This window comes from Thunnus thynnus, chromosome 24, assembly GCF_963924715.1.
Source record: "Thunnus thynnus chromosome 24, fThuThy2.1, whole genome shotgun sequence".
NCBI classification, from domain to species: Eukaryota; Metazoa; Chordata; class Actinopteri; order Scombriformes; family Scombridae; genus Thunnus; species Thunnus thynnus.
In genome coordinates this window covers 11,296,238-11,324,164 of record NC_089540.1, presented here as the reverse complement: position 1 = coordinate 11,324,164, position 27,927 = coordinate 11,296,238, and the positions used below count along the sequence as shown (strand labels likewise).

At 39.5% G+C, this 27,927-nt stretch overlaps 2 protein-coding genes and 1 long non-coding RNA gene across 4 annotated transcripts; 2 read left to right on the top strand and 1 right to left on the bottom strand.

Annotated features, from left to right (window-relative positions):
- Nucleotides 1-254: 254 nt before the first annotated feature.
- LOC137177268 (stomatin-like protein 2, mitochondrial) lies at nt 255-7,820 on the top strand. Its single transcript, XM_067583446.1, has 10 exons — nt 255-404; nt 3,245-3,397; nt 3,494-3,593; nt 3,693-3,751; nt 4,014-4,115; nt 4,209-4,343; nt 4,723-4,867; nt 5,187-5,266; nt 5,384-5,512; nt 7,069-7,820. The coding sequence occupies exons 1-10, from the start codon at nt 363-365 to the stop codon at nt 7,180-7,182; spliced, it is 1,059 nt and encodes a 352-aa protein (XP_067439547.1). The 5' UTR covers nt 255-362; the 3' UTR covers nt 7,183-7,820.
- Nucleotides 5,409-20,034, bottom strand: LOC137177269 (uncharacterized). Of its 2 annotated transcripts, none has more exons than XR_010926044.1 (4): nt 19,949-20,034; nt 9,297-9,428; nt 6,865-6,904; nt 5,409-5,534 (listed from the first exon to the last, which is right to left on the bottom strand). It is a non-coding gene; the product is annotated as an uncharacterized lncRNA (long non-coding RNA). The 2 variants fall into 2 exon arrangements; XR_010926045.1 differs by having other exon boundaries at nt 19,257-20,008.
- LOC137177267 (vascular endothelial growth factor C-like) lies at nt 10,078-26,906 on the top strand. The gene is made up of 8 exons (XM_067583444.1): nt 10,078-11,485; nt 16,098-16,344; nt 17,353-17,543; nt 17,973-18,103; nt 18,233-18,336; nt 19,974-20,108; nt 20,565-20,766; nt 23,832-26,906. Exons 1-8 carry the CDS (start codon nt 11,384-11,386, stop codon nt 23,941-23,943), a joined length of 1,224 nt encoding a protein of 407 aa, XP_067439545.1. The 5' UTR covers nt 10,078-11,383; the 3' UTR covers nt 23,944-26,906.
- Nucleotides 26,907-27,927: the final 1,021 nt, after the last annotated feature.

The following is a 27,927-nucleotide window of genomic DNA, read 5'->3' as shown; positions in this document are numbered from 1 at the left end:
AAAAGGGTTTATTTCTTGACTATCTATCACACTTTTCAGACACAATTGTTGGCTGGAGGCACACAGCTGCGGTGCCGTCATCCAAAGCAGAAGGTGGCGGTGTTGCATACCAACATTTAATAAATCACGCCGGCGAAGTCATGACCCGCCTTACTCTGCTTCTGATTGGCTTAACCTGATATTCTTACCCTAGTCCTAACCAATCACACTCCTTATGCCTGAGTACTAGCCAATCAGAGGCAGAGTAGGGCGGGTCATGACTTCGCCATCGCGTACAGGACATAATCCAACCTCTGTATGAAAAATGACATGAACCTGAGTCAGTTGTTGTGACACCTTTGTATAAGTTTTTTCCCTAAAACATGTTACGGACATTGTGTCGGGCCGGCGGCGCCGTTTTAAAGGTAAAGACCCCGTTAATTATCCACTAACTGTCTTTCAGTGATAACTGCCGGCTGACTCACCTAGCTGCTAGCTAACTTTAGCTGGTAAAGTTACACCTCGCTGTTTGCTATTGGAACTGGCAACACCTGTTATTTAAGGTTCCTGTATGTGCATTTATATCCGTCAAGTTTGCTATTTCTCCGTAACATAACCAGGTAACTCTGCTCTTGTCAAACTGGTGGAAATTGAAGCCCCACTCCAGTGTATTCTGGCATTTTTAAAAAAGATATTTCATGTTTTTCTGAGTCATTTCCTGGTAATGTTGATTAGCCACACTGTTCACTAAATATGTTTTGACAAATAACCTAATTTTGCGCTCAAAGTTCAAAAAATTTAAGCTGCAGTCATAGTCATCCTCATAAAATCCCTTTGTTTTTGTGAGCGTCACTGATACAGTATCAGATCTATAAATGGATGTGGGCAGTGGTGGAAAGTAACTAAATACATTTACTCAAGTATTGTACTTAAGTACAATTTTGAAGTACTTGTATTTGACTTGAGTATTTCCATTTGAACTTTAAACTTCTGCTCCACTACATTTCAGAGGGAAATATTGTACTCTCTGGATAATATAACAAGCTTTTAAAATACAACACATTGTTAAAGATGAAACCAGTGGTTTCCAACCTGACGTCTTACATAAAGCAGTGTGTAGTCAGGGTCACATGTCAGATGTCTATGAGTTATTAACAGCTCCACCAAATAGTGATTTTTTGTCTCTTAACTTCTCACATGTGTTTCATTTCAATAAATGTTCAAATGATCCAATATTTCAGCAACAATTAAAGAAAAAGTCCAAAAACTGAAAACAGTTTTTTGTATCAAAACTTTTTTCTTCTTTCCTCTCCCATTAATCATCTCACGACCCCTCAGATTTATCTGGTGACCCTTTGGAGGGGCCCGACCCCTAGGTTTGGAACCACTGGACTAAACTAGCTAACTGTGTACATATATATATATATATATATATATATATATATATATATATATGTACACACAAAGTTACATCTGTTGTGTTTGACTTTGTAGTAATAATGGGTTGTTTATACAGAGAAACATAGTAAATGTTGCCAAACTATCATGAATAACAGAAATTACAACAACAAAAATAATAAATAATAGTAATAAAACCCTATAAAAATATTATAATAATATTGTGTAACACATACACATATCCTGTCCCCCAGCTATATAGCAGTATTTAGGCTGAGGCTTTCTCACACTTTATTTTGCACATCTCACCACACACCTGGCACAACACACATGCATGCACACACACACATTGACCTAGGTCACTTTTGGGGACATTAAATTTGGGGACTTACATTCATTTCCTGGAGTCTTAACCTAACCCCAACCTTAACCACTTGGCCAAAAATCAGCTTTTTCCCAACTGGGGACACAGCTGTTGTCCCAAGTTGGACAAGCCATCCCCAGCTAACTGATCTTTAGTCTGAAATTTCTTACCAAAGTAGCCTATGACAGACAGACAGACAGACAGACAGACAGACAGACAGACAGACACACACACATCTCCTGTTCCCCAGCTGTGTAGCAGTATAAAGGCTGGGGCTTTCTCATGCTTTATTTTTCACATCTCACCGCACACCTGGCACAGCATGCGCATACACACACACACACAGTGACCTAGGCCACATTTGGGGACATAAATTAGACCAACATTAATTTCCTGGAGACTTACCCTAACTCTAACCATAACCGATGACCCAAAAAACAGCTTTTTCCCAATTGGGGACACAGCTGGTGTCCCCGATCGGACAAGACATCCTCAGGGGTAGCATATTTCATGTTTTATGATATATCATCTATTTATATTACACCACTGCTCACTCCATGTATACTGTAAGAATATGGGGCCTGGCCACTGAGGAGGAACATTTACAGACATTTATCATAGGCTAAAATAAAGCAAGATGTCATTACTTATGATAGATGATCCATCAATAAAGCTATCATGTAATTTCACATAACTGTTACTGACATGTAACCTAGTCTGTATAGCTAATGCTGTAAGTACGTGGACAGGTTAGGCTATAATATCATTCCGACACATCGCCAGTGCGCTAGAATGGCACTCTGGTTGCCACGGTAACGGATTACGTCTGACTGTTAACCACAACCCCGTTCTCAGTTTGAGAAAGAAGCGTGAAACAGGAAGTAACACTGGCTGGAGCGAGGCTTTAAAGCTTTGTAACCCATAGCAACCGAAAGTAGCTACCTCGTTATCAACATGAACGAATATAATTAATGGTCTACTATAATGGGTACATGTCCTAAATATAAATAATAATGTTATATCTAAACTTTTTCATTTTTGCACATTACTAACTTATCAATTAGTTAAGTCCTTGTAATAATAAAAATTAATACATTTTAGCTTTAGCACTAAGAGCTATGCATTTGTGTGACTGACAGGATGATGTCATTAACCCTATTTCCCCTGTGATTATTTCATTTTTAACTTATTTTGAATTTATTTTGTCTCTAATTTCATAGATTTTGTTTTTATGCCTTATTTTACAAATATTTATATACATTTATATATATTGTTGTTATCAGCACCCCAGTATTGTGTTGGGTACTTGTTTTGTGCCTGACGTACTTTGCACAATTTTTTTGTTTAAAAGTATCTACATATTGTCAATTTTAACAATCACTTGGACCCTGTTGACTATTATCAAAAAATATACTCAGAGATATTGGAAGTGTGGGTATTGGGACAGATCTACTGATTTGTAACAAACACTTATCTATAATATGTTATCCTCTGTGTCGGCAGAACTCCCAGAGGACTGTGCCCAGGCTGTGGGTGACTCCTGCCCAGCAACGATGGGCCTCGCGCTTACCCATGAACACTGTGGTCCTGTTTGTGCCGCAGCAGGAAGCCTGGGTGATCGAGAGGATGGGTCGATTTCACCGGATCTTAGAGCCGGTAAAGCTGCTCTCTGTGACCACATATCTATTTATGTATAGACGGAAAAAGCAGCACCCTCCTTCACATCACTCTTTCTGCATGTTCTTCTCATAGGGACTGAACTTCCTCATTCCCATACTTGACCGCATTCGTTACGTGCAGAGCCTTAAAGAGATTGTAATTGATGTTCCTGAACAGTCAGCTGTATCCCTTGGTAAGCGTTTCTCTTTTATTGCCTTTTAAGAAAACCACTAATGACACACTAAACATTTGTGTTTATTATCGGTTTAATTAATGGCTTGTCTTTACGCAGATAATGTAACGCTGCAAATTGATGGGGTCCTTTATTTGAGAATCTTGGATCCTTTTAAGGTATGCTGAAGGAATTATAACTGCTTAAACACTCAGAGTACTTGTGCATCAGTACCTGGTCAGTTGTTTGTTCTGCAAATTACTACTATGTTTGAAACAAAATATTAACTAAAATTAATTGCGAACTATTAAAAAGACAAGAAATGTCTATAACTGATGTTAAATGTTGTGACCATAGCAAGACATTCTGTATTTTAGCCACCAGGTGGTGCCAGATAATTACATTTTTCTCCTTGGAGACTGATCAGTGGTGTCTTTCCAGGCCAGTTATGGTGTAGAGGATCCAGAATATGCTGTGACTCAGCTTGCACAAACCACAATGCGTTCAGAACTGGGCAAACTCACGCTGGATAAAGTATTCAGGGTAAGAAGCAGCTGTACCGCATGCCATGTGTTACAGTTCTTGCAGCAAGGAAATGACATGTACCTTGAACCTGTTGCCTGTCTGGTTTTCAAGGAAAGGGAGTCTCTCAATTCCAACATCGTCCACTCCATCAACCAGGCGTCAGACGAGTGGGGCATCCGCTGCCTGCGCTACGAAATCAAAGATATACAGGTTCCACCTCGGGTTAAAGAGTCAATGCAGATGCAGGTAAGACACACATGTGAATAAGTGTGTTTAAGAAGACATTTCAAGGCAAGTTTGCAGTCAGGATTTCCAGAAATGACAGAACAATCCTACTTTTTCTGGTGTCTAAACTTCTGTTTTCATCCCTAGTATTTCTGGAAAAGTACTACTAATAGTGATGTTTTCAGTACCATCTAATTTTCAGGAAACCTAAGTATCTTTTGAGGATTTGTACGCACAAATTATGCTAAATTCAGGCTATTAAATATAGCTTACACGCTTGAGAGCTCCTAAAAGGTTCTGAAAATTATAGCCCCCAACCACCAGGTGATTTTAGGATTATTTTGTTCGCCTGAAGGTGAAATATGTGTAATCCGTTTTTTGTTCTTTGTTCCCTGCGCAGGTGGAGGCCGAGCGTAAGAAGAGAGCGACGGTGCTGGAGTCGGAGGGGACACGCGAAGCGGCCATCAACATCGCAGAGGGTTACAAGCAGGCGCAGATCCTCGCTTCAGAGGGCGAGAAAGCGGAGCAGATAAACAAAGCAGCTGGTTGGTGCAGTTTGACTTAAAGAATCGTTTCCCATAGACTCAGTTACATGCATGTATCATGTGATTATATGTGTAATTAAAGGTTTTGTTAACTTTGGGCTTAGGTTGTCATTACACTTAATCCACAAAGCATTTAATTACCTGCCTGCAGATTGTGTTACATTACACGAGGATCTCAAGGCTCAGACATGAAACAAATCAAACATGGTTGCTAACTGCCTCAGGCCGTTGCATGGGTTTAACCACCGTGCTAAAACAACTTTTAAGTGACGTCTTATTTTTTCTGTGAAATCATGTATTGATCCTGTGTTCTCTCTAGGTGAGGCCCAAGCTGTTTTGGCCACAGCAGAGGCCAAAGCCAAAGCCATTTGTATGCTGTCAGACGCTCTGGCTGAACAGGTAAAAAGCAGATTTTACGGCTTCATTTATCTTTATAGAATCACAGAATGATCTTGTGTTATTTGGAAATATACTGAATATTCACTGTAACCAGATGTTTGGCTGTGTTCTCCACAGAACGGAAATGCTGCAGCCTCTCTGAGTGTTGCCGAACAATACGTCTCCGCTTTCTCCAAACTCGCCAAGGAGTCCAACACCGTCCTCCTGCCCTCCAACTCCGGTGACATCAGCGGGATGGTCACACAGGTATGATGTTACCCGAGACTTGCTTTAAAGATGAAGGAACTTAATATTAGAGCTGTAAATCGATTTAAAAACTACATAATCACACAGTTTGCTGTGATTAATCACAATTCATCGCTTTTTCCCTCTTGATATTGAAGTTTGTAATAATAGATATTAAAATGTTAAATGATGGAATTAATGTAGAATCAACACCAAGGAAGTAAATTCAAATGCATTAATAGCATCTTTTTAACACAGATTCTCTCTTGTGAACGACAGATTTCCTGTAAAACTATCAAGGCCATTGACTGTCAGCTTGAAAGACACATTTCTTTTATGAACTAACAGAAATAATAACAAAACCCAGGCCTTTAAAATGCCAGTTGAATTTCAAATCCATCAAGGCCAGTAAAATTAGATATCAGCTTAGAGGCCAATAATTTCTTATATGCACGAATATAAATGATAATTTACAACAATAAATGTGTTATTTATGTTATATAATGTTCAAGTGCCAGTTGAATTTCAGCAAGGTCCACAACAGTCCATACAAATATGAAAACTTCAGCAAACTTCAGCCTAACTTTGGAGCATTATTTACCTCAGACAGTAATGCATTCATTTTTTAACACGTTAAATGTTTCAAATTTATTCAAAAATGCATGGGTTCATTTTGACAGCACTACTTAATATTTTACCATTCTTTGGGTCACAGTTTGTGTGTCATGGCAAATTATAAACTTGAGGTTTTCTGTGTGAAAAGTTATTAATTTTAACGTTGTCTTGGGTGCTTTTAATACATTTATATCATCATTTCTTGGCATAGAATCATTTAAACATTGTAAATCAGGACTCCCAATAGTGTTCTTATTCATAGCCAAATTAGTTAATTTTGGGACCCCATTGAAAAGGAGATGATGCATCTCAAGAGGCTCGTCCTGATATAATAAATTTGACTAAACTTATTTCACGGTACGTTAACAGTCATCTCACTGGTAAAAAATTACAGAACGGTGGTTTGAGCTTTCAAATAATTTGAGGCTCAAAGAAGGTTATTATCAGTCATTATCAAGCAATAAGGGAAACCCCAGGAATCTTTTTAAAAAAATGTGGCATTTTCACAGGAATTTTGATCTTTGGACACATTTAGAAACTATTTTAATTTAAAACAAACAAGTGAAATAAAATGATCTGAACGTTGATATATAGACCTTTTCATAGTCGTTGTCTCATCCATTTATGGACTTTCTTCGCCGTACTCTTTACGTTGTAGTTCATGTTCACATCTATGTCAATTAAATAAATAAATACAGAACCACATGTTAAACTGACTTAAAAAAAGTGAAAAAGATGATGATTTAAAGATAGCTTACCTTATTTCTTTGGTAAGTTGTCCTAGCATTCTCATGTGACCTGAAATGGAAAAAAATAAGCTTAGAATAGGAAACATTACTATACTTTGTGTCAAGCTCTTCTTCAACTCCTCATTGTAAATTATCACTAATTTTGCTGTAAATTGTCACCATTTCTATAATATGCTGTATTAAATAGTTTCTGCCCTGTTCTTCTGCCTTCAGGCTATGACCATTTACAGTACGCTGGCCAAACCGACCACAAAAGTTGAGAGCATAAAGACCAAGACAGAGGAACCCAGAGAGGAGCCTCCAGTCCAGTCAACATCAACTCAATAGCAGAGGATGTCATTACCGCTCTAAACGGCAGCAGAAACTGAAAATAGAGGAAGCAGTTTTCCATAATTATGGAGTACAATGCCACTGCTGTGTGAGTTCTGCAACTGTGCGGTGCAAAGGGCGCTCTATCTACTGCAGGGCACAGGATGTCGAGGCAGAGGAACGGCACTTGATAAACGGCGGAGCAAGGACGGCTGGGAGAAGAGAAGAAACTGAACCGTAAATTATGTTAGTCGTGTCAGTCAGGCTGTTGTGCCTCAACTAAATCAACTGTGAATGCTGCGAATTATATCTGAGATAAGGACGTTTGCTCGGCCCAGTATCTGCAGCTTCTTAATAAGCCTTAAAGTTCTTTCAATGGACGTTTGGTGGCTGTGACGTTATTTACACATGTGACTTAACATTTTGAGTTGTATTTCTTCACTGTCAGTCTAGCTGGAGTAAAATGTTATATAATTTAAGAAGGAGTTGTTTTCTTTATTTGCATTTTTTTACATGGAAATTGCTTTACTATGATTTTGGATGAAGTTGTAAACTTTAAAGCACTTGGGTGTTGGATTAATGGGGTAATGTCTGGCTGAGGTAAATACAGTATGGCCACTAAGAAAAAGAAAAAAATTAAAGATTATAAATGTGAAGCTTTGTCTGTCTATTTCTTAGAGCAATGAACAATTGTGTTTAGATTACAACAGTATGGTTTCTCCGCTGAAGAAATCAGTTACTACATTTCAAATATAGAGTTCCAATTAAAAGTCTGGACACACTTTCTCATTGAAGTGAATGGGAAGATGTGTCCAAACTTTTGACTTGTACTGTACATACATAGAGATCTACATGGAACTTGATGAGGTTTTCAGTTTCAGGTTAAATGTTGGAGGGCAGGTGAAGGATTTTTCCTCCTTTTACAAACAGTTTTCAAATCCCAAGTTGTCATGAATGCACCTTTAACCTTGACGATTTTATTGTAATTATTACAACTGTATGGTTTCCCCGTCTTAAGACATACCAAGCTTAGCAGTTTTGCTTTACTCTGGCGTGTAAAGTCTGATACAAATCTTCGTATGTTAACTGCGGCTCAACATTTGACGTCAAATATTAACAACTGTATCAGACCTGCTTAGCCTCAGCCAGGTTTGTTTCTGTTTGAGCAGGTTCACAAAGTTCACCTGTCACAGATAGGCATGGCGGTTATTTCACAAACGAAACGGTGATTACTGTGAAGTAGAGCAGAAAAGCTTCAATCAGATTCTAACAGATGTTTATTTCATTTTAATCAAGGCCACGCTGCAGTAAATGCTTTCTGAATTTTGCTTTTTCTGCTTTTCTACAAAGGGAAGGACACACCTAATTTGCTATTTTGTGTGTACTTTTAAATTTCACAAATCTCTAAAAGGGGCACCACATACCTCATGCATTGTCCTAAAAGAATTTCAGTGCATCAGGTTTTTCCAGCAAAAACGGCCATAAAACACTAATCCAACATTTTATAAGATTTGCACCTGATGGAAAAATTATCTATTTTATCTGTTTTTACGTGTCTTTTTCTGACTTGACCTCACTTCTGCTCAGGTTTCAACCGTTTTTGGTTTGTTGTCGGCTTCTAGAGAGGATCATGGATAATAACTATTTATCACAGAGGTTTAAATCATCCCTTAACCCCACCAGGAAAGAGCTAATCCTTTCCTCTTAGACAGATATCCAAGTTAATGCCATCTGACGCATATTCATTCCATGAGTTCATTTTCAAGCAGCAGGTGAACTGGTTTTGTCACATCTTTTGTTTAAACATAAAAAAACTACTACTCAAAAAAAACACCAGCAAGCCTGTTGCTAAAGAATTATACTGAACAGCACATGACATACTGATAAACGTCCCTTTCTATCGTCTCCACTCTATGCTCAAGGCTCACATGATGAAGTGGAGAAAGCAATGACTGGAATGTGGAATTTGGTTGCTCAGATTTCGACACATAAAGTGTACTGCAAGCAGACACTTGCCATCGTGTGCGTGCATGTGAGTGTGCAGGGTTGTGCGTCTTTAATCCTTTGGAAAGGCTGGCAGTGACTGGCCCAAAAATCGGATGTTTTCTCATTCGAGCGTTTCCCAGACACACCTCTTTCTCCCTCCCAGTCGTTGGCAGCCTCTCTTTAACTAACCGGTGTCTCCTCTTCTCCTTCTTCTTCTCCTTCAGTGTGTCTGTCCGTCTCCATGATTTATTTTACAGTTGCCGGTAACTGCTTTTGCCCTGGAAGGAAGGAAAAAAGGTATCATAATTCAGACAAAGATGTAAGCTCACCTCTCTTTACCCCCTCCCCACCACCACCACCTCCTCCTCCTCCTCCTCCTCCTCCATGACACACAGACACACATGCCCACAGCCTTGAGGCAGAATAGTTCAGGAGGTATGTAAAGTTTGGCTTTTTAAGACCTTGGACGGTCAAGAACAGAAGGAAACAAGGGAGGAAGAGGAAAAGTGAGAGAGGGGGGGAGGGAGGGGAAAAAGGGAGCATTAAAGATAATGAAGTGTGAGAGAGAAAACAAAGGCAGAAAAGGTGTTTGGAGCTGCAAGTGTGAGGCCGATTTCAGATTAGTCTTGACACTAGAGTAGTGCTTCCCGAGGTCAACATTTTAAAGAGAGACTGGCGGGGCAGCTGGCATAAAGCAGGAACAGCGAAGAAAGAGAGAGACAGAGAGAGAGAGAGAGAGAGCAAAGGTATTAGCGGCACATAAAAAGGCACTTAAAGCTGCTGTGGGGCAACTCACACGTTCATCACTACTGGCTGCTACTGAACACACGTTTTCTCACACATGCGCACACACACACACGCACACATCCGAGATAACGAATGTGTGAGAAAGGGATGTGCGATAAGGAAAGCGGGAGGACCTGTTTTCCTTATCTTTATTAAAAGTTATAAAGTCCAAAAGTTAAACAAAAGCTCTCCAGTAATTATAAATCTCATAAAAAGGATGATGATGACATGTTTTAAGAGAGTGTGTGTCAGTGCCAAGGCGCTGCTACTGCAGACACTGTGAAGCCTGCAATTTTTGCGGAGGAAAAAAGAAAAAAAAAGAAAGAAAGTGTGCCAGTATAATCAGCTATAAAGCACGAATCATCTCTCTCAGATCCTCCACTCCGCCCACAACATACAATCCTTCCATTCTTGTATTTTTTCTCATTCACTCCACCAGGACGTCTACACGCAGGACGCAATCCTCCTACTACCATTCTTGTCTTTTTCACTCTATTTGGATAAGAACTTAACACCAAAAGCTGGACTTTTTTTTTTTTTTTTTTTTTTAAACAGGATTTGGAATAAGCTCTTCCTCTTTTTCCCCCTCCCTCTCTCTCTCTTTGATGCCTCTCTAAGGATCAGACAGTCTGACAGAAGAGTTGTGACAGATTTAGAAAGTGGCAAAAAAAGAGAGAGAGAGAGAGAGAGAGTTTTTTCCCCCCCGAAGGTTTCAGAGGAAGAAACAGGAGATAAAGAGGCAGCGATAATCTGGGAGAGAGAGAGAGAGAGAGAGAGAGAGAGAGAGAGAGAGAGAGACAAGGGGAGGGAAGAGCACAGCTGTTGTGTGAGAAGAAGGGAAAAATAAAGATAAAGAAAGCAAGGAGGTGCACAAGTGTGAAGGGCGACGGGGACGACCAAGGCTGGAAGGAAAAAGAGAGATAAATGGGAAAAACAGCAAATAAAAGAAAGAGACTGAGGTACAATTCCAGTTGAAGGTCAAATAAAGAAGAACTTTTCATTCCTTTTTTTTTTTTGATCTATCTTGAAGACACCTGACATCAATTAAACAACAGTTAGAATGGAAGTGCAGCGTGAGGAGAGGACAGACTTCCTCTGAAGTGCAAGGGGGGAAAAAAAGGAAGAGGCGGCAGCGTTTGACACGAAGAAGAGGAGACGATTCCCTCATCATGTTTTATTCAGCTGGTTTCCCAAATTCAAACAACCTGCGCCGGAAGAGCAACTTCGTCCCCGGATAGAATGAAAGAGAGGAGCGAAGAGATACCTGCCGAGTCTGTGATACCCTCCTTTTCCTCCTCTTCACCTCACACTCCTCCACCTTCCTCTCCTCCTTCCTCTCTTTCACTTTACATCCAGCTTTAAATTCTCTAACTTCCTCCCTCCTCCTCCTCCTCTGCTCTGACATCTCTCCATCTCCTCCTCTCCTCTCCATCTCCATCTCCTCACTATGTGGATACCAGCTTTGCTCCTATGGATTCTTAATATCAGCAATTTGTGCTCAGGACAAGACTATACAGACTATTATCAAACTGGAGACATGGGCACCGAGGTGAGCTATTTAATATGTCTTTCATCAAGAAACACGTGTCTGCCTGTACTTAAGTTTCACTAACTCTTACAGCTTGTCAATTAGTGTCTATAATCAATTACATATGTCATTTCAAAGGTGAAACCTGAATAAAAGAGTGGAAAACCTTAACAAATCCAGATGTATACAGTCCATGACAAATTTGAAAAAGTAAATAAGAAACCTAGAAAATTAAAAAAGAAAGCAGAACAGAGAGAAAGAAAACCCAAGTGACATCATCAGGGTTTAATGAAGGGAAGGGTCTAATGAAAAATGCTATTGAGTTGCACTATGGGAAGTGTAGGATCTAGCATTTTTTGAGTTTGACTCCATAATAATGACTAAAAGTGAGAATATCTCGCCCTATTCTGCTTCAGTTTAGATTTTTTAAAATATGTCTCTTGAGAGTCTTTAGGAAAGCATAAAACTTAATCTGTAGTATCCCCTTAAACGTGGTTTTTAAAGGAGACACATCATGCACATTCCAAGGTCTTTCTTTTTATTCTGGGGCTCTACTAGAATATCTTTGCATGATTCACAGTTCAAAAGAACTCCTTATTCGTCTCATACTGGCTCTTTACGCAACCCCTCAGTTCAGCCTGTGTCTGAAACAGGCTGTTTTAGCTCCTGTCTCTTTAAGGCCCCCCTCCCAATGAGCCTGCTCTGTTCTGATTGGTTTGCTCTTGGTTTAAGCCCAAATCTGATCTGAAATAACCCACAGAACTACTTTAGCAACAAGCCTAGCAACAAAGGCTACAGAACAGACAGTCATTTTTGAGCATGTGTGAACAATCTGACGTCAGTTTGATGGGGAAGTAGAGGTACCTTTGCAAACAGAGCAATCAGAGCAGAGTGAAGCCCTCACTTTTGACTTGCAGGAAGCATTTTTACATACATTCACCTCAAGTTTTGGAACTCTGACCATGTTTAACATAGACATGTGACATGATAACAGTAAATAAATGACAGAAAACACAAAAAGCATGTTATGTCTCCCTTTAAATTTAAGTTTTAAGTAACTTCTTGAAGATAGCCAGATCACAGATAAAGAAGAAATATCTTTTGCAGTTTGTAAAATCACTTCTCACTGAATCATCATTTAATTTAATTTTACTCACATAAACTCAGTTAGTTTACATAATAAGTTTCCTGTACTAGTAGTAGTGGTAAAGTAGTAGTAGTAGTAGTAGTTTGTTCCTTTGAAGTCATTTAAATCAGACTATGAGCCAGTTTACACTAACAAGTTATCATTTGCTTTGGCTTCGATTTCCATCTTACTGTAAATGCTGCTCATGAGCCAGCCAGGAAACCGTTTAGTTTTCAAGCTCTGTTGAATCCTGACACACTCATACTTCTGTTGAAGTATTTGTGGTTGATTTAAAAGCTTCTGCCTTGTCAAAAACATGAGGAAAGCTGTGACTCATGATGCTCGTTCTGTCATTTCACTCATGTTTTCACAGTGGCGTCGGTTTACTGCCAGGAATTCTGTTTCCTCTCTCATTAAACAAAGTGCACAAATGCACCAGAAGAGCTCTTAAGTAATACAATCCTCTTGGAGTTGAATGAATGAATGAATTGCAGATGGATGGATTGCAGTCACATATTTTGTCTCAAATGTAAATGTATTTTACAGTAATTTCGGATGTAAGATGGGAGACAAATGGGTGTGTTTATATGCGTGTGTCTTGTGCCAGCAGTACACACCCCACAGCCCTGCACTGAACTGCTGGTCATTTGTCCATCATGACTTCATAGTCCCACAGCAATTACATCATGTGATAACTAAGAACACAAAGAGGAATAAAAGAAAGAGGAAATCTGGGAAGACCTTTAAGAAATAGAGAATAATCCATTGTCTAGTGCATAAATTTCATGTACACATCAATATTGTATATATGTAGACATTAGGTATGTGTCAGTATCAAACTGTCATGCTACAATTATTGTGTGTATCATGAATAAATGGTATTATCACGATAATTATCAAACTTTTCTGAAATACTACTATAAGGTGAAATTACTGTACTTTACACACCATGATTGCCTTGGATTTAATCTCACTGAACAAGCTGTAGAGTGAAATGTGAAGCGAACTCACCAAAACACCACAAACAAAAGTAGGTTGGTTGTTTATACTTTAAGAAATTCTGGAAAATCCTGCACACTCACTACACAATCACTTGGACTCACTCAGACAATGAGGTTTGAGGTTTCTCTGGTCCTGCTGTGTCTCTGTTTGAGCAGTAAAAAATGCGAAACCGCTAATAAAGACGCAAGAGGTGTATTGTTACCATCAGACTGTTTCACCACAGTATATCGTAAAAACTGGTTACATCAGCTTGAAAATACCAATATAGAGCCAATATTGTCAAATTTTAAAAGGTATAAATGGCTTTTTATTTCCAATTTTGACCAAAAAAAGAAGGTTTTGTCAAGGTTTTCTCTCTTAATGAGATTGTATCATCAGTCTTTAAACTCTTTACAGTTACAGAGGTAAATTGGTTGTGCTAATATACTAAAACCTGGCTAAAAAACACAAACCACAGACAAAAAGGTCAGACGTTTGAACTATCTTGTCCTTACCTTTCTCCTCTACTCAAAGTATCACAGTTGTAAAACATGATTGTAATAATTGTGAAGCTACGACTTGAATCATAAAGCCTACAGTTGGATTTTTTGAGTGTCCAAGTGGGCAGCAGTATTAAAACAACTGATGTTCAGATACACCATCAAGTCACTACGTTTGCTACTGTAGTTTCAGGTGTAACATCCAGACATACTGATGATAAACTACAGGTGTAATTGATCGGATATTCACGGGCAAGATGTTGCGATTCCACTCAGAAACATCAAGTAATCAATCACGTCTTTACAGTTTTGCTGAGGTAGATGAACTGTATATTTAGAAATTCATTCAGCTGTTTACAACCGGTGTTGGCCAAGAGATGTGGATCTCTAATATGGCTGCCAGAGACTGCTACATTACTTTAAGGCTTTCTCTGGCCAAAAGAAGATAAAAGATAAGAGAAAGAAAGAGAGAAATGAAAATGTGCCAGTATGTTTGGATTCCATTTAATCTTGTTTAAATAAGAATTTCATATTTGGCATCTCAGGTGAGCACTAAAAAAAGCAATAAGGCAAAAAAGTGTAAATACAGGGGGCCAGACAGACAGAAAAACACAGTAAGATGTATGGAGAGAAACAGAGAAGGAGGGGGAGATAAATGGAAAGACTGATAACAGAGATCTGGTTTCTGTTTAGGTAATGCCAGCTCTGCCAGTCTGCTCCCTCTCAGCCTGGAAAACTAAACAACCGTTCCCACCCCCTGAGGGAAGAATTAATATGTGAAACTCAAACTGCCAACTCCGAGCTTACGTTTAGCCCCCCCCCCCCCCCCCCCACACACAGATAATACTGCAGCCTCTATTAACCAGTCTGTTTCACAATTAACCTCTTATCTTTCATCTATTGTATCGTGACGGAGTACAGCAGAGTCACCTATCATGATGGGTGAAAAATCATTATGGATGACTCACATCACGCATGGTTTATAGAGTGATTTTGTAAACTGAGATTTCCTGCATGGATCTGGTGCGCCACATAAAGCTATCGCTGTACAATAATACTGCGGAATATCTGTTTGGTTCATTCAAGCTGATCTAATGCCGCATTCAAGGACTCCACAGGAGCTTGCACTTATGAGACTGGAACTTGTCTTGTTATAGAAGGCACATTTAAGAAGGGTAGCATGACGTATTTTACAAGGAAATGGATCAATAAAGCAACCAAAAGGACTTGTAAAATATAAAAACTGGTTAATGGTGCAGGGCAAGCTTGTGCTTCAATGGTTTGCTCAAGGGCACTGCAGCGACAAGTCAGGTATTTTCAAATTTTATCACTTTCCCTAAGGTGACATTTTCTAAAAACGCCGAGTATAACTAGGTATAAAAGGGCACAACCAAAAAGAAACAAGGAAGAACAAGAACTGCGAGATTAAAGCCAAAAGAAAATTGTCTCTGCAGCTTCCTTGTGTACCCGAATGCAACATCGTGTGTGTGTGTGTGTGTGTGTGTGTGTGTGTGTGTGTGTGTGTGTGTGTGTGTGTGTGTGTAGGTTAGGAGAGGACACACCATAATAACTAACAGTAGCCAACAGCAACATGTTACAACACATTGGTAGCTGAGGTATTCACTGTGTATCCAGCTCAAACCAGCAAAGCTTACCCTGTAAATTCGACAGTATCTAACAGTTTTTCTCCAAAAAACTCCCTTGCAATTAAAATAAAATATAAAAATAATGAGCCTGAAACTTGTGTCTTGTGAGGCAAATGTTGGTTTTAAGTTTCTGTGTAACTTTTAGCTTCATATTCCTGTGTCCTCATCTCCGATTTTTTACCCCTTTGGTGAAGTTATTCATGAATACAAAGCTTGTTCTGTCGTTTTATGAGAAGGGCTTTAGTGACGTTTCTCAGATCATTTCTGAGAGAGTTATGTATTATTGAATCATGACTGAGAGAGTTACATGTTATTAAATCATGACTGAAAGAATCATGTGTTATTAGAGCCACATTTCGTTCTCCTCTCCCGTCCTCCAGGCTCCAGCGTTGTCAGATGACCAGCCCAGTTTAGAGACGGTGACAAGCGTGGATCAGCTATTACAGCTCCTATACCCTGAATACAATCTGCTTCAGCACTGCCTGAGGAAGAAATCGCGGCACGCCTCACCCTCTTCCTCCTCTTTTTCCGCCTCTTCAGCGAGCCCTTCAGTCCACTCCAACGACGAAGATCTGTGGGGTCAGCCGAGGAAGGAGGCTCTTTACAAAGTTGACGGGACTCTGGCAGGTAAACGCTATGTTTCCTAATAAAACTTAAATTTAGATGATAAGCAGACTAGTGGCATCTGAAATAACACATTTGACTCCACATATATGGCGCAAGGCGTCATTCAAGCTCATAGCCAAGGAGTTAGGACATTTTAAAGTTTTAAAGGGGACGTATCATTTGCATCTCCAGGTCTATATTTATATTCTGGGAATCTACTGGAACATTTTTGCATGATTTACAGTTCAAAAAACCTTATGTGTCTTTACATAGCCCCTCAGTTCAGCCTCTGTCTGAAACAGGCGGTTTTACCTCCTGTCTCTTTAAGGCCCCCCTCCCAATGAGCCCACTCTGTTCTGATTGGCCAGCTTTCGGAAGATTCATTGAGAGGCTATGTAAAGAAACAATAGTAATCAAATTTTGCTTCCTCTTCTCGTTCTACTTCTCAAATACATCCATACTTGTTCGAGCCCAAATATGATCCAAAATATGCAAGTGGATAATGTGAACAACCCATGGAATAACAACAAAGTCTACAGAACGGACGTTTGTAGGCATGTGTGAACAATCTGACGTCAGTTTGAAGGGGAAGTAGGCACGTTCAGAGCACGCTAAAGCCCTGGCTTTTGACTTGGAGGGAGCATATATTGTATGTTCTCAAGTCTTGGAACTTGGACTATGTTTAACATAGACATTCAACATTATAACAGTGTATAAATGACATAAAATCACAAAAAAACATGTTATGTCCCCTTTAAATGTGCATTTTGCATCATCTTCATCAGGATCAGGTCTTCCCGCGAAGTTGCATCAGAAGCAGAGCTGTAACCTAAAAAAAATCATGTTTGATGGACAGATTTAATTGTTTTGTTGACAAAAACAGAAAGGTAAATTAAATAAATGGAAAAAAGACAAAAATCCAAGGAATCTAAGACTACATACGCCATTTGAACAACCAGTGATTTCCTGCCATGACCGCAAAACTTCCCAAAGCAGCTAGTCCAGTTACGCAATCACATATGTTTTCAGTCATCCTAGAGGAGATCCAGAGAACCTCATGCCAGCCCAGAGAGGTGTGCGTTGAGGTGGCCAAAGAATATCCAGAATCCACCAGTCGGTTCTACCTCCCCCGCTGTGTGGCGCTGCATCGGTGTGGTGGATGCTGCACCAATGAAGCCTTTTACTGCACCAACACGAGCCACACGCTTGTCAACAAAACAGTAAGTGCTGCAGCTGGATTTTCCTCTTTCCCTCTTGCATCTACTCTGTTTAGTTCCACGTCAAGAATTGAATTATTTAACATTGCTCCATTACATGACTGTGTTGGTATTTTTCTACTCTTATACCTCAAACTGCCTCAGAAAAAGAGAAAATCTAGCCAGTTATGTAAGCTCATCTGTATCACAATCCGCCCTTCTGTAGTGGGACACCCTTTGGCTGCAACTGGACATCAAGTCCATACAACACACACACAGTCACGCATAGTTGCACAATCTTGCAACCATTACATCAGCTTCAAGCAGAAACACTTAGTCACAACAATAATAATGTGATGAAAGCAGTAAAAGATGAATACAAAGGAAAACAGCAAAAAGTACTGTGTTTCTTCATACATGCATACTTCTGACTTTTGTCTCTCCTCCTGCCAGTTGATGGAACTGTCCCCGCCTAAGATGGAACGCTCTGTTGTCATGGTAACCTTTGTCAACCACACTTCGTGCGAATGCCTCTCCAAACGGCCGCTGCACTCCATCATAAGACGAGCCGCGACAGATTACCTGTGAGTGAAAGTGAAGAGGGTGTGTGTGCGTTTACAAAATATATCTGAGTCAGTCTGTGTATCCATGTATTTATAATAAGTGTATTGGTGTATCTGTGTGTGTTTGTGTGTGTGTGTGTGTGTGTGTAGGTGTTCCCCTCCTGAGGTTCCCTGTGCTTCAGGGTTATTATGGGATCCAGTGAACTGTGTGTGTGTTTCTACAGACGCCATAAACTACTCTGAGAGAGAGACGGGTAAGACTACATCAAGTTAGACAAATTAATCTGTTTCTGCTGCCTTTTCAGACTACAGCTGTGGCTTTTGGCTGTCAGGATCCCCAAGATAATTAAAGGGATAAGAAAGAAAAACAATATTTCTGTCACACAAAATCATGTTTATTTCTTTCTAATATTTCTCCAACTTTTCTTCACTTGTCAAAAAAAAAAAAAACAGAGAAAAGAGAAAGTGCACAGCTTTCATTAAAGGTGCACTCCAGCAATTTAGTATTGTCTTTCCATAAATTCACAGGACTTTCAAGAGATAGATTAGATTAGATTACAAAAAAATAATCAAAATCGAAGCAGCAGAACTTGAAATATTCTGACTTTTTGCCTCAAGTGTAGTCCGAAAAACAGTGGATCCTACATTTCCCATAATGCAACTCACTAACATCTTACATTAGGCTCTCTCTGCCCTAGTTTGAAACACACGCTTGCTGCTAAAAATGTATCATCTGTGAGCCCAGATAACTCCGGTGCCTCCAGCGCCACAGAAGACAAGTTCACAATAATAATAACAATAATAATAATACATTTTATTTATACAGCACTGTTAAAGGCACCCAAAGATGCTTAAAGTTGAGTTTAAACTGAGCTAATAAAATTGGTGCAGTGCCACTTTAAGGACATAACCAGTGATGACAGTGCTTCATTTTAAGGGAGTCACAAGCCAAAAAAATGTCTATCATCTATTTTAGGTCCTGATTTAATACTTTAAGACATGAAAACTAGCTTTGCACAAGTTACTTTCTTAGAGTTAAAAGAAAATGAAGCAGCAAATCAACAGCAAACAGTCACTACAACTGCAACATTATATTCTGAAACCAGCATGTTAAGCAAGAAACCTGCAAAATTTAAATCAAGCAGTATATCGCAGACCAAAAAGACAGATTTACCTCATAGGTTAACTTCTGTAGTCAAAGCAATATTTGGAAAGGGTGATAACACTGCAGCAGGTTCAAGATGGGACGTTAGACAGAGGACAGCAAACACAACACCAGGTGATTTCACTGATTAGCACAACACAGCCAGAGAGGAAGTAACTAGTGAAATCACCTGCTGCAGTTTGGTAGAAGTAAAAAGCTGCACACCCTTAAACATTTAGGCATTACAGTGTGCCAGTCCTGCAACAACAAGTGCATGAATTATACCCCAACATGTTGCAAACAAACACCAGAGTCATCTATGAATGGGTTTCATACATTTTTAGGAATGTTTAGATAATGATTGTAATTGTAATAAAAAGAATGGCACAGGATACAATGTCATTCATGAGGATGTGGCTGCACCCTAAAACCAAAGGAAGCTGGTTTGGGGATGTGAGCCAGGTTCTGCTAAAATAGCTTTTTTCAAAAAAACTCCACCACCGCAGCCAGGTGATGAGTGCCAGGTGATGATGATGATGAGGCCTGAGCGGTAAATGAAATTACTTGGAAATAATTCCCACTGAGGGAGTGTTTATTCAACTGCAACATGAGAAGCGAATGTGTCTTTGTGGCATTTTACTTGTACATTCATGCAGCGAGTGGTTGAATTACAGTGCCTACCATCTACTTTTTTGCTTTGTCTAATAATGAAATTGACAAACCTGTCTGTCTTTTTGTGGCTTCCAGAGGCGCTGGACTCGGGGCTGCTGGCTCTTTGTGGGCCCAACAGGGTTTTAGAAGAGTCCACCTGTGAATGTGTCTGTCGAAACGGACTCACTAAGGACAGCTGCGATCCAGGCTGGAAACTGGACCATGACACCTGTGAGGAGGGGTTTAAGTTAATGAAAAATATTTAACAATATCGTGTCTTTTAAAAGAAAATTAAAGGCGTAGAAGAGAGTCTTTACACTCCATTTGCACAATAGGTACTGCCACATGAAAAATGATGCCAAAAATGTTCAAAAATACCTTTTTAAAAGAAAAAAATCTGCCTCTGGCCTTAGTTTCATGAGGATCTATTTACTGTAAATGCACCAAATTCCTGAGAAAAAGGCTGTAATTCTGAAGCAACCAGGCACGATAAAGCAAGGAAGGATAAACACAGATAGAAGGAAATATTTGGGAAGCAGAGCGTTATGAAAATGTCTAACAAGTCAGAACCTGACCACAAAATATTTAGCCCAGCAAAACTGACAGAAGTGCACAATGCAATATCTGATTGGTTTTAATTCATAAAAGGAGCAAAATGTTTAGTTCTGCAATTCTGTCTTGCTGCAGGTGAATGTCAGTGTGAAGGTCAAGGAGAGGGGAAGTGGTGCCCTGCCGGCCAGAGGTGGGATAAGGAGCTGTGCGGCTGTGTGTGTGATGCAGTGTGTCCCGGGAATCAACCCCTCAACCCCGACACCTGCTTGTGCCAGTGCAGAGAGAGTCCGGAGTCCTGTCTGCGGCAAGGCAAGAGGTTCAACCCCAACACCTGCAGGTAGGCCGAAGAAAAAAAAAAGGCAGACCAGCCCGATTTAGTATTAAAAAAGTGTGTTCGGTCTGGTTTCAAGCCCCCGTGATGGGTCTGAATTTCTCAGCTTTGCACTCTAACCTCCCTGTGGAGAGAGGGGAAAGCAATGGGAGAATGTCTCCTTTGGGGGATGAAATTATCCCAAGTATCCACACTCTGGGCCTCAGCCACTGAGGCCGTTAACTTTTAGAAATCCCTGCTGAGACTAAAAAACAAAATGGCAAATGGCAATAAAAACAGCATCCATTCTTTACGTAATTGTACCCTTATCATTTAAATTGGGCCACCACATTTTTTTAAAGTTATAAGCCAAGTTAAGCTGCCTGATATCTGTGTGTTTATACATTCAGTTTAATTCTAAAAAAAAAAAAAAAAAAGAGTGTGAAGTTTGGTTTCCAGGCTCCAGGCAAAGCAATTCATTGTTATTGGTTTCTCTTCCTGCTTCTACAATTGCGTAAAAATAAAAATCCCTGAATCCTGAATTCAGCTGTGCTACACAATCTTACCTGCATGTTGAGAAGCCCAAGACGCACTCAGACTCATTATAAAGACTTTTACGAGAGCATAAATTATGTTTGTGGTCATTTTGCGCAAGTGTGTGATGTAACATGTGGTCTGAAGCCAAAAGGATGTCCTGAGCTTGTGGTCAGAAATAACCATGATAAGTACATTGTGTTTCAATTTATATAACTTTGCCATAATGACAGAATTGCACTGATGTGATAGATTTCTGAGCAGGTTTTTACTGAGAAATGTATACTTTGTTGATAATTACAATTTATGTGTGTTTTGTTTATGTGTGCTTGTTGCCTAGCTAATGTCAGTGTGTCGCTCACATTTGTTATGGTTAACTGAGTTCACTTTTTAAAGCTCAAACTCAGTGTTTTGGGGTAAAAACTGTTGCTAAGGACGAGACAGTTCCTGGTTTATAGTAATTTAAGTAGTTAAACAAATCCATCATATCACTATTTACTTAAATCAACTGTGTTTGGGGGATAGAAAGCCAGCAAAAAATGTTTTTATAAGCAGATATGGGTCATGTTGAGTACTATCTGAGCATAACTAAAGTGGTCAAAATGAAATGTGTGATGAACATCTGCATTTCCAAAAAGTCTCAATGGACATGTCATACATTCCACACTTGAAAAAAGAGGAACTTTCCTTCTCCACTTTCTTTCTATCAGATGTTTCCTTATTACCTTTTATGGACATGCGGCGTCCTAAACATTCAGCCATGTTCTCAGCTGCGTGTGCGTGTAATGCATGCGTGTTGTGGTTCCCACAGCCGGCATGCAAGAGGCCTCTGACCCGAGAGGCCTGCTGAGAGATAGCGAGCAGAGCAGCGATCAGACAGGCGGGCAGGCACAGAGACAGATGGAGTGACAGGCACATAAGAAAAACACATAAGCAGACATGAGCTTTGACATGAGCGGCGAGTATTTGTATTGGTGACTTTACACATGTGGGAAAGTTCACAAATGTACATATAGGCGACCTTTCATGCCAGAGAACATTTTCAGCTTACGAGGGCTGAAATAAAAAAAAAGATCAAACTGAGACTCAGGATGAGTTAGAGTTCCTTGATTCTCAAGCTTCCCGCTTCACTCAATTTGCCTTTTTTTATCTCGAAAAACAAATTAAATTATCTTCACATTTAGCCTTAGTTATAACTTAGGCTTTTACTAAATTTAATTAAAATGGTTTGCACCACACAAACAAAACTAAACTTACATGGAGTATTTACTACATGTTAAGACCCAGTAACTACTGGGTGTAACAGTTGCGCAATGTTATAGCAAAAGTCGACACATTTGACTTACACATGATTAAATACTGTTAAAAAATGATATAAACCGGTAAATTACATTTCAGAAAAGTAACACAACATACCTCACATTACGGAATGTTACGCTAATGTTGGGTTAGCATAATTTCATTGTAATCACATGTAAACTGCATGAATACTAACTTTCTCCATGTTAGCACTTAACTATAAACACAAATGTTTCCTAACATACATTACGTAAGTCTATTTTAAGTTAATAGAGTTTGATATTTTGGGAAATACACTTATTTGCTTTCTTGCCAAGAATTAGCAGATGTCTGGGACTATTTCTTGGCCGGGTGCAGTGACTTGTCGGAGCCTTGAATTCAATTCATTTGTTTTTTTTCACTGTAGCCGCGTCTTCCCTGCGTTCAGTTATGCTAAGCTAAGCTTAGCTTCTGGCTCTACCATACAGACATGAGAATGGTAACGATCTGCTAATTTAACTCTTGGCAAGACACAGGATGAGCATATTTCCTAAAACATCAAACAATTCTTTTAAAGACCTACTTGTTCTCTTCTTTTGTTCAGTTTTTAAAGTCTTAACTAGCTAAGACATTTCTTTGATGGCCAAATTTTAGATGTATGACCTAATTTTTTAAATGACTGGTTTGAAACTTAGAATGGATTTCACGCAAGTACTTAGTATGGATTTATATCTCCAACTCCAAGTTCAAGAGTCCAACTCTTCTACTTGTTCTTTGTCCATCATTCCTTTCATTGCCTATTTTTTTAAGTTTGATTCAACATCTGGTCACAGGAGGTGGTGAGAAGACCATACACCTACTGTGATTTTGAAGGGGAGAGTTCCCAGAATTGGCTGTATTCAGCCCTTCTCTTGAGAAATACTCCCTCCCTGTCTCTCAGAGAATCTTTTGATGCACGCACAAATAAAACTTGGACCAGGGTTTATCCAAAAGGGATGTGAAGATCTGAATAATCAATAGTATTCATGCCAAGGGAATATAATCCCCCCTGTGTCCTCTTTTTATTTATCCCCCCTCTCATCCTCCCTCTTTCTTTCCATCCACCCTTCTCTCAACCATCTCTATCTTTTTGTGTCTTCTTGTCCCGCTTTTTGCTCTATTTCCTTCTCTAAACTCTCTCACCTCTACTTCGCCTTCATCTTTCCATTTTCCTCCTGACCTTGTTTTTTCTGGCTTTCTTTCCCATCTTCCAATCTTTCTCTTGTTCTTCCCGTCTCTAGTTGTTACAGGCTGCCTTGCAGGAAGCCCAGGCGTGTGTGCCAGGCTGGGTTTTACTACAGTCACCAGGTCTGCCAATGCATCCCCAACTACATGAGGCCTGAGTGGAATTAACCAATCACAGGGAGCTGTGGAGAGGAGCTAGATGCCAGCGGACTGCAGACGCCACCATTTATTGTCCTTTAACCTGAGGCTAGAAACTTTTTGGGCAAGGAGGTGAAGCGCCTCTTGACTGGAAGGGCACGAAGGTGGACCTACAAATTTATTGGATTATGACAGACTACAAATGGCACTTGGAGGAGTTTTAATAATACTATCGGTGCTCTGACACTCTTCCAAAAAAGCTAGCATCCAAAGGCGGATGTGGGAGCTGCCCAGTGAAATAAAAAGGCAAAAACAGCCACACATATGCAGTAAAACCAGTGAAAAAAAGAGGAAATGAGGAAAGAAATTGGACTCTGTGGGACTCTGTCTGACAGTGCCCATGTGTTGGCCCTCTTCCCAACGTTAATAACATGATCCTGACTGAAAGCAAACCAGTCACACCTGACAGCAGTGTGACAGCAGGGCAGGACGGACCAATCAGACTCGAAAGCAAGCACTGATCCCCGCTGCAACGTGTTTGAGCACGATATTCAACCACCCCACTGCCGCAGAGGCACCACTCATGACTGTGTGAAAGTGGAATGAGATAATAACAGATCAGACTCCATGCTTTTTTTAGTTTAAATAAGCTTTAGACAACTTCACACTTTGGCAGCCTTGAGGGACGAGATTTTCGAGAGGTTGAAGGGATTAATGTGCAGAAATCATGTAATGTGATGTCACTGCATGTTGCTGGGGCCTTATATTCACAGTTTTAGTAGCGGTGGTAATAAGGACATTATCTTTTAGTAGCGCATTAAGAGAACAATTCCCAACACGAATAGGTTGTATCGGTTTTGATTTTTTTTTTATTTGTGATAAAACTCAACTCTCTCCCTTTCTTTAACCTGAAATCTGAGAATAGAGTTCTTGTCAGACCTTGTTTAAAGAAATGCTGATTTAAACACTCCCAAGGGCTATTATACCCTCCAGTTTCTACTTGCTTCTACTGTAGTGCTGCTCTTTGAAGGTTTTACTCAGACATGGCTGAATCACAATGGATGGTAACACTGGCAGAGTTTAGTCATTCTACCTTTCGCAAAGATACAGTTCTTGTAATTTAACTTTACACACTCTTGAGTAATATTATTTGTAAATATTTAATTTTTTCATATTTAAAACATTTTTAAGATGGACTCATCTGTTGTTGTAAAATACTGTATTTAAGTCACTATCATAACTAAATATTTTGGATTGAAAGTATTTACATGTATTTGTACTCCAGCTGTTTTAATTATTACAGAGAAATTGAATTATGTTTTTAATTATCCGTTTTGCCAGCACTGCAAAAAGATCAATCTTAACAAGTAATTTACTGGTAATGCATTAAAAATATTTTAGGGGTCAAAAGGACAGTAAATGTTAAGATGAAGATTTGTTGCAGTGTAGCAGTGATTGTAGTGTTTGTGCTGTGGTAGCCCACTTCTGCAACATGGATATAGAGAAAAACTTTATCATGACACTATTAAATATTTAAAATTGTTTTGAAGTATTGATTAAAAGCCTTGTCAGACCGATGCATTTGTGGTGACATTTTGTTAAGATTGAATATTATAGTGTATTTTTGGGGGGTATATTGACAACAACAGCCTGTGAGCAAAATAAAACATACCAACCAAACTCTGTTTAATCTTTACACCATTTAAGAAATAACAAAAAATGCACCTTTTTGTCATTTAACTGTTCTGTCTGTGTCTGTCTAGTGGCAAATATGTACATTCTGATAGAGAATACCAAACTCCCTTCATTTTATGTAAATGTAGTATTATATATTATATTATTTAGTTTTTTTGCATTAAAAAGTCCAATTTAGTGTTAAAAACTGTCAGAATAAGCCTTTAGAAAACCTGTGTGTAGAGAATGTAAACTTCTCATTTCATTATTAACCCTCCTGAATCTCTAGGAATATAAAACATTCATTTCAACAACTCTTCTTTGAATTGAAATTCGTTTTAAATGTGTAACTGCTCCTTTAAAAAGGTCTCTTGCATGAGAAATGCACATTACATGCTCATGTTTCAAATGACAAAATAGTGAAAAGCCCCACCCCCTCCCCCCCCAACCACTCCGGACACACACACACACGCACACACACACACCTGTGGGAAGGAACTTGACTCTCCTTGTGGTCTCCCGTTTCTTCTTCTCCCTCTGTCTGTGTCTACCACAATAAACAATATTGACTCGGATGAAAAACAGAGAGATCGCCTTTCTGTCTGGGCCTGGTGAATGTCTGCCTTCTGAACTGCCTCAACACTTGTTTGCCTGCATCATCAGCTGATTACTGTGCATGATTACAGTGACTAATGGCCAAACACTAATTACTAAAGTCAGACATACAGAGCCTCATCTAACAAAGACATTTTTAATCTCTGATCATCTGTGTTAAATACCTTGACTCTGATGAGACTCGGCAGGGTAAGTATCCACTTTGGCTGCTCTGTTGACATTAACAGTAAGTAAAAAAAAGAACAGGAAAAACAGAAAAAAAGGATGAAACAGAGCAGGAAAAAAACATTCAAAAATATATACAGACATAACACACATACGAGCACAGAAAGCATACAGCAACCAGTCACCAGCAAGAGCAAACCCTTGAAGTTATCAAATGTTATAGAAAGGACATCCAAAAAAACAGTGGGTTTTTAAATGTTGTTTAAAACAGTCAACAGACTCAGCTGATATAATAGGAGAGGGGAGATTGTTCCAAAGTCTGAATGTCAGGGCAGCAAAAGCGCAAGCAGGTTCATTTACACTTGCAATGGGATTTATTTCACAGAAAAGCTGGATGTCATTCTCAAGAAATGGTGCCTTTCTTTTTTTGTTCAAAAATGTTCTCAGCTGTTTGGTAGATAATGTTCTTGGGACTGTTAACGACTCCCTGTTCTCTGGAATTTTCCCCACAAGTCTCAAACATACTATTAACACCATTGTTGAAAAAGAGTAATCTTAATCAATGTGTTTTTGAGAACTACAGACCAATCTCAAACCTTCCATTCCTGGGAAAAATTCTTGAAAAGGTTGTATGCCAACAATTACATATGTATCTGTCGTCTAACAATTTGTTTGACGTTTTCCAGTCTGGTTTTAGAGTTCAGCACGCTACAGAAACTGCCCTGGTCAGAGTTGTTGACGATCTTAAAACTAGCCCAGGCAACCATAAAGTCTCTATTCTTGTACTTCTCAACCTCAGTGCAGCCTTCGACACAGTTAACCATATAATTCTTCTTCAGCACCTAGAACACTGTTTAGGCCTTAGAGGCACTAATTGGCTTTCTTCCTATCTTACTGGAGTCCCTCAAGGATCAGTTCTTTGCCCACGGCTGTTTATTTGTACATGTTTTCACTTCATCCATCATTCAGCAATGTAATATTTCATATCATTTCTATGCTGATGACGCACAGTTATACATATCTGTTTCTACCAACAACCTTCGCCCATGGACTGTAAAAAATGTCACCCATTAGTTTGCCAATTTTTTTTCTCAGGATGGCAAAGTCATGACTCAGCCTACTCTGCCTCTGATTGGCTAGTACTCATTGCCTTCGTTTGTTGGGTTGGTTAGGCTCAGGCATGAGGAGTGAGATTGGTTAGGGTTGGGGTAAGAATATCTGGGTAAGCCAATCAGGGGCTGAGTAGGTATGGGTCATGACTTCGCCATCCAAGGAAAAAATATGTCGCCTCCTGTTTTGCATTTTGACTGTCACCATCTTGGATTTTTGGAGCCAGATGTGACCATATTTGGACGAGAGGGTGGAGCTGATCCTAATGCTAGCTGCTGCTTGGTTAGCACGGTGCATTTACAATCTATGGGTAACTGTGATAATGCTAATGCTAATTTTTGCTAGCGAAGAACAGGCTTAAAACCATTAAAACAAAATATACTCACCGGAAAAACTGAAAATCCAACTCCTTAAAGGGTCTTTTAGTTAAACAAAATGCTGAACAAGACT

What these genes read in the sequence shown, in the direction of transcription:
- LOC137177267 (XM_067583444.1), top strand. Translation starts at nt 11,384, where the DNA reads ATGTGGATACCAGCTTTGCTCCTATGGATTCTTAATATCAGCAATTTG. An exon ending in ACACGCTTGTCAACAAAACA is followed by an intron (nt 17,544 to 17,972) that starts GTAAGTGCTGCA and finishes TCCTCCTGCCAG; the next exon opens with TTGATGGAACTGTCCCCGCC. An exon ending in CTACTCTGAGAGAGAGACGG is followed by an intron (nt 18,337 to 19,973) that starts GTAAGACTACAT and finishes TGTGGCTTCCAG; the next exon opens with AGGCGCTGGACTCGGGGCTG.
- LOC137177268 (XM_067583446.1), top strand. Translation starts at nt 363, where the DNA reads ATGTTACGGACATTGTGTCGGGCCGGCGGCGCCGTTTTAAAG. An exon ending in ACAGTCAGCTGTATCCCTTG is followed by an intron (nt 3,594 to 3,692) that starts GTAAGCGTTTCT and finishes GTCTTTACGCAG; the next exon opens with ATAATGTAACGCTGCAAATT. An exon ending in CGCTGGATAAAGTATTCAGG is followed by an intron (nt 4,116 to 4,208) that starts GTAAGAAGCAGC and finishes CTGGTTTTCAAG; the next exon opens with GAAAGGGAGTCTCTCAATTC.